This window comes from Gossypium hirsutum, chromosome A01 (assembly GCF_007990345.1).
Source record: "Gossypium hirsutum isolate 1008001.06 chromosome A01, Gossypium_hirsutum_v2.1, whole genome shotgun sequence".
In the NCBI taxonomy this organism is placed as follows: Eukaryota; Viridiplantae; Streptophyta; class Magnoliopsida; order Malvales; family Malvaceae; genus Gossypium; species Gossypium hirsutum.
The window spans coordinates 108,144,407-108,151,427 of record NC_053424.1 but is presented as its reverse complement, the minus strand read 5'-3'; the positions used below and the strand labels follow the sequence as shown (position 1 = coordinate 108,151,427).

The window sequence follows — 7,021 nt, the reverse complement described above, 5'->3', positions numbered from 1 at the left end:
AATTATTAATCTAGACATTAAATATGGTTTCAAATATTATTGTGTAAATTTAAAACATTAATAAATTATTGATATGTTTTTACTTACATATGGATAATTTGGATATGTGGAATTAAAAAGAGTAATGTGTCAACAAAATATAAGATATTTTTTAACATGATTAATCCAAATTATCTATATAAAATGTACACATACCATTACAAAATTGATCCATATATTTCATGTTATATTCAAAACAAGGTTTAATCAAGGATGATAGTGGAAGTGTGAATTTGAGGTCAAACCTAGAGTTAACCAAAGTTTTAAAAAGTCAAAACCGCATTAATTACACTTTTTAAACTTGTTTAATTTCCTAATCCAATGGCTTAGAGATGCGAAATCACGTTATTTTTTCTGTAAACATCCGCTTTCTTACCACCCCCCGACAATTTTACTTAACCGCCGTTTCTTCCCTAATCAACATTTCGGACTCACACCCTCCCCATCCACGCAAGCAAGTTTCGCGCCATGCAAAACAAGAAATTTAGCCACGTCATCTGCAAATTCCAACATGGCAAGCTCATCATTGATTATTATTATTAAATACATATATATTTCAAATTTAAGAATAAAAGCTACAACTTTTGACTCTAAATTCACAAATTTAATTTCATTTATTATCTACATTAATTCTAACTATTAAATATGAATCAATCAAATTATTTGAATATACTAAATAAATAAAATCTTTATAAAGTAAAGTAGATATTTAAATCTAAAATAAAATAAATCTAATTATTTGAATTCAAATTTCAAAATAAATTAAATTCCAATAATAAATATTTGAATAGGGTTAACTATTTAGTTCATCGCTTAAATTTTAAAACACTTTTTTTTTGGTGATTAAAATAAAATTCTTGCAATTTTATCACTCAATTTTTAAGACGCTTTCATTTTAGTTACCTAATCATTAAATCTCTAAGATAGTTAACTGATAGAAACTAAAATAATGTTTTAAAATTGTTAAATTGTATTTATTCACCCCCTTGATAGCACCAATCAATTTGTTACTATAGTATTAAAATTAATTAAATTAGTCTCCTTTTAAAATTTTATTTTATATTTTCAAATTAAAACCAACTCAAATAAATTATCTTTAATAATTATACATGAAACCTATTTTTTATTATATAATATCGAGTCTTTCATACTAAGTTAAAAGCAAAGAAAAGTTCTTATAATTAATTTAATTAATTAATTTTATATTCTATTCCAAACAAAACCCAAATTTTTTCATCTTTCTTTATCCGAACGAAGAACAAATAATTAATTTAATTAATTGTAATTATTTTTCTTTACTTTTAACTTAGCTTGAAGATTCAAAATTATATAATCAAAAAAAATTTAATTTTTTCAGACAATTATTAAATATGAGTTATCAAGTTAATTTCATTCAGAATAATATGGAAACATAAAATAAATTTTTAAAATTTAAAAGGAGATTAATTTAATTAATTTCAATATTACAGTAACAAATTAATTAACATTATTAAGGGATAATTTTTTTTCAACAATTTATTTATTTTATTTTATGTTTTTAAATTAAAATTTCAATATTGAAAAAAATTAGAATTTTCAAAATTATTTTAATTCGTACCATTGTTTCACTTTAATACTTGATTTTTTTATCCTAATCAATACTTATAAAAACGACCTAAAGATTGAGTAACTAAAATGAAAGTGAGAACATGACTGGCGTGTATAGTTAACCGCCGCTAGAGATTGAACGGTTGGGTGACTAAAATGGAAGCACATTAAAAGTTGAGTGATGAAATTGTAAAAAATTCATTTTAGGTGACTAAAATGAAAATTCTCTAAAAATTAAGTGACCAACTATATAATTTATCTAAATTAATATTTTTTTATTATAAAATACCTAACATTACTTATAGCCTGTCTCAACCTTTAAATAAATGATAATCAAATCATCGCATACTCATAATAATAATTTAAATATCTATACTTTCAATCACCTAAATCAAAAAATTAATCGATCAAAATAATTAGATTTAAAAAATTTAACGTTACCATATCATAAAGATTAAAGAGGAAACACCGAAACAGAGATGGCCCAAAGGAAAAGGTCCGTGTCGGATGGTAAGACCAGAACATAACGGAAAAGACAAGTACCGTCAAACGCCGTCTCTTTTGCTTTCGCCACAAAAAGACATCATCAGTACCACAAAACCCATGACAGTACTAAGCATGTAGACGCACAGTAACACAATTTTAGCCAGAGGAGCAGAATTTATTCGCATTATTATCAAATGCGTCCTTAGGGATTTGTTTCTCTTAACCATTGAATTTTGTGATTAAAAAGATCATGGGAAGTGTATCTTCAGATGATGGCTTTGATGAGCAGAGCGAGCGGTGCGGGAGTTATAGTTTGAGTGCAGATGTGAGTGAATCGGAGAGTTGTAGTAGCTTCTCATATCGGCGGTTCGATGGAGAAGGTTGCTCCAGTTCCATGACCTCATCGTCTCCAAGGTTACCGGCTGCTGGAAGGTTCGGTTTTCAGGTGCCGTTGATGTTGCCGGTGATTGGAGGGAAGGATGTGGTGATATGGGATGATGAGAAGCCTGAGAAACGGGACACCAATTTGTCTGGTATTTCATTTTTCTTTTGTTTATTTTGGAAATTTTCTTCAACATTTTGGTTAGTTATAGGCTTACGCGAGATATAGATTTATGCTTGGTCAGTTTATGAGCGAAATGATTTTGCTTGCTTCTATTTGTAGCCTTTTTTTAGTATTTTTTTAATTATATCCTGTTCTTCTGTTAGTGTAAAATCGATCTCGGTTTCGGAATTTTTTGGAAAATTTAGCTTTCAACAGAGGAAGATTAATCTGCTTGATTTATAATTATTTATCGTTTTTTTTCCTTTTCATTTCAACTCGATTATTGATAATTTTTGAATGTTACGCAGAAATTGAGATGATGAAGGAGAGATTTGCTAAGCTTCTTTTAGGAGAAGACATGTCTGGAGGTGGGCATGGAGTGTGTAGTGCACTTGCCATTTCGAATGCCATCACCAATCTCTCTGGTTGGTGTGATTTTGCTTATAGTTTCGTTTACTTTTATTTAGGTATTGTTTAAATTAAATTTTCTTTTAAGCTAAGTGGTATTCTTGTTTGTTATGGCAGCGACCGTCTTTGGTCAGCTGTGGAGGTTAGAGCCATTAGCACCGCAGAAGAAGGCAATGTGGAGGAGAGAAATGGACTGGCTCTTGTGTGTGAGTGATTCGATTGTTGACCTTGTGCCATCTATACAACAATTCCCTGGTGGACGCACATACGAAGTCATGGTCACAAGGCCACGCTTAGATTTGTATGTAAACCTTCCCGCCCTTAAGAAGCTTGATGCAATGTTGATTACCATACTTGATGGGTTTTGTGAGACAGAGTTTTGGTATGTTGATCGGGGGATAGTCGTGGATGATGGTGGTGATTGTGAAGCTTGTGAAGAGAAGTGGTGGTTGCCTTGTCCAAAAGTGCCACCAAACGGCTTGTCAGAGGATGCAAGGAAGAAGTTGCAACAATGCAGGGATTGCACGAACCAAGTACTTAAGGCAGCCATGGCAATTAATAGCAATGTGCTTGCAGAGATGGAGATACCTACTGCTTACTTGGAGAACTTACCAAAGGTATTCGACTGTGTTTATTTCTGAATAAACCGTATTAGCTATCATGCATTGGTTCTCTACATTGGGTAATAATTCTTGAATATTAATGGCTGGTATTCAGCATTGATCTATCAGCTTTCAGATTGATAGTTTCCTATGGAGCATCTCTATCAAGAGACCTGCTAGTAAAGGAAGGTGCTCAAATTAGGATTGGAAAGTTAAAAAATAGCTTTGGAAGGGAACAAACATGCGTGCTCACATTTCTCCCATTGAACGTCAAAATAACTGTTGCATGGACGGCTCTTTGGGACAGCTATTGTGACATAACTGTTTTTTAGCATAAGTTTTCTTACACTTGATTTGAATGTTAACAAATTTTCTTTGCCATCAGAATGGAAAGGCTTGTCTAGGAGATATCATCTACCGCTACATAACAGCTGATCAATTCTCGCCAGAATGTCTACTTGATTGCCTTGATCTATCAACCGAACATCACACTCTGGAAGTAACTAACAGGATTGAGGCAGCAGTGCATGTTTGCAAGCTCAAAGATCAAAGGAAACGCATTAATGACATCAAAGTTAAGCGCTCCTCGTGGGGTGGAAAGGTTAAAGGTCTTGTTTCCATTAGTGAAAAGAATAATTTTCTGGCCCAAAGAGCTGAGACCCTCTTACATTGCTTGAGGCGTCGTTTTCCTGGTCTTCCACAGACATCATTGGATATGAGCAAAATTCAATATAATAAGGTATTCCTCATAATTCTTTATGGGGAAAGAAAGTATAAAGAATCATTCTATCATGCGTTTGTCAAACCATGTCTCCTTATAAATGTGATTTTGGAAGCTCATTGGTTAATTAGTGAGGATAGAAATATAATTTTGTGTAACTACCATCATTCATCTTGGACCACAGCTTTTTAAAGGGGTGATGGAGCTTATAATGAGTGAATTTACAATTAGCCTTAAAGTCATCTAGTAGTTGGCATATGATGTAGCAGTGGGTCTCACATTGTTTATACATTCATGGCTTGCATCCTTCTTCTTGTTATACTAAGCAACCCCCACCCCCATTATTGTGTTTTAATTGCAGGATGTTGGGCAATCAATTCTTGAAAGCTACTCAAGGGTGATGGAGAGTTTGGCCTTCAACATTATGGCAAGAATAGATGATGTCCTTTATGTTAACGATGTTATCAAGCGCTGTGCTGAGGCAGAAACAGTTTCCCTTTTCGACAGGAGAGGATTGGGTGGTCTTCCAATCCAAAAACGAATGTCCCCAAGCCCCTTCTCAATTCAGCACACTCCTTATGCCTCTCCTTTTGCAACGCCAACCTTCTGTTCTTCAACCCCGCTCACTGGAAGCCCTGGAAGGGCACCTTCCTCTTTGAAGAGAAACATTCTTAAGGAGGAATCCAATTGGAAATTCGGAAAACCATGTGCAGTTGAATTTGAGAGGGTGTGTTCATATACACGGAGCCTCAGTGCGAGAAGAGTTTCTGAAAATGCTCATGAGAGAGATTGAAGCCGAAGATTCATGACCCTGCGTGAGGTAAGTTCTATGAATAGTAGAAAAAATTGCATAGTTTCATTGGTTGCTGACAGATTAAAGAGGATTCGCTGGATGTAATCATGTACATTTCTTACCATTAGGAGTACGAGTCTCAAAGTTTTGATTTCCTTTTGGTCTATTTTAACTTCAAATCGTGTTAGCCAAGGAAAAAAAAAGATTATGCTTAAATCGAATTGTTAATTTTTTTGGTGGTCCATTTTGGGTCGCACTTTCATCTCCACATAGCCAGTTTTATGGATTAACAAAGTGCGGAAACATTCTACATGTGTTAGGAAACTAACGTTTAAGCATGGGTCAATCACTATAGTTCTTCCTTCTGGGTCAATCACTATAGTTCTTCCCATTAGATGAGATAATATCCTCAGGTCACCCACATTTTCAAGCACGATCTTTTTGTTTTCTCCGAACATCATAAAAGTCGAACCCTCTACAAAGTACCCAAATAAGGCGAGCATTATATTCTCATTACAATCGGTACTTGAGTGCAAGAAGACTACTTTCATCCTGTAGTCTCGGTATTGAGGATCCAAAAGATGAACAATATATAATTCATATTAAACCATATATTGATGACACAATTCAATGACTTGAAAGTTGGCTAAATCCAATACCTTTGGGAAGTTTTCCGGAAGAGGTTCCTGCTGATAATCTGAAAAAGGATTCAACAGTTGTGTTTTGACACCGCGAGCTCTATCTCGGATTTTGACCAACCAGCAGGCAGGGGGTTGTGTTTAGTTAGGGTGAGACAATTTAACAAGGTAAAAGGTGGTTCTGGCAATATGGCTCAGATACTCTTCAAATCTACCATGTTTTCGTGAAGGGAGGTATATGGGAGAAGGGTAACGTTTGGCTATGAGAACTAGAAGCTCCGGTGGGAGTTAGGGCTCACAGGTTTTGCGTTGCACTCGCATCTACTATAATAAGGGGCAACAGCTGCCTGACTCCCTGCCATATTTTGTTTTTATATAAACATATGATCAAATTAAATAACAGACAATAAAAACTTGCTTTTTTGTTTTGTTTTTTTTTTATTCTGGCTTTGATGATGAAGTTGATGACCTTAGCGTAAAGTAGATACAAAAAGAAAGACATTCCTAGGAAAAAAAATTTGAACATCTTCAATGCACATAGAGGCCGAAGAATTCTTTTGACTTTGGTCAAATGCTATGCATTTTCACAATGAAGGGCTTACAATTGTCAACCAAGACAACGATTCTTCAATTTCTTGAGAACCAAAAAAAGAAGATCGTTGCACAGAATATGTATACAATAAAAAGTTGCCCCGAAAGAAAATGACAGTATATCCAGGCTTCTGCTCAAAGGAACTTGAACAGTGCCCACATGTTGGGCTTCCAGGGGTCTCTCGTAACAAAAAATTGTGCAGGAACTTGGTGATGGAGACGAAGTTTCTAGAGCTGGAATGTTTTGTTGTATATAATACTTAACATAAAATAACATAATATATGTCTCTCTATTTCTATCAGAGATATTAAATAATTTGTTTATTTATTTACTGCTCCTTTTAATTTACTTAAATTCAACACAATTTGAGCATTTATACATTACATATAACTCGAAAGGGGAGCCTTTTAACTTAATTCTTGGGGAAGTTAAGTTGTCTTGGTAATTCCCTGTTATTGAAAAACCATAAGATTGAAGCCTAAAAAACATGAGTTTGGAATGTGGTTATCAATTAATACTAGCACTTCCTTTGGTTTTATTTGTTCAAAGCAGAAGTTGTTTGAACCAATATTTGGTTTAACTGGCTACAGATTTTGCTGGTATAGTCGTTT

The 7,021-nt window shown here is 33.9% G+C and overlaps 1 protein-coding gene across 1 annotated transcript; it reads left to right on the top strand.

The window, feature by feature from the left end:
* The first annotated feature begins 2,073 nt into the window (after positions 1–2,073).
* On the top strand, positions 2,074–5,424 carry LOC107920259 (rop guanine nucleotide exchange factor 1). The gene is made up of 5 exons (XM_016849873.2): positions 2,074–2,645; positions 2,965–3,081; positions 3,182–3,681; positions 4,052–4,405; positions 4,749–5,424. The coding sequence occupies exons 1-5, from the start codon at positions 2,363–2,365 to the stop codon at positions 5,178–5,180; spliced, it is 1,686 nt and encodes a 561-aa protein (XP_016705362.1). The 5' UTR covers positions 2,074–2,362; the 3' UTR covers positions 5,181–5,424.
* Positions 5,425–7,021: the final 1,597 nt, after the last annotated feature.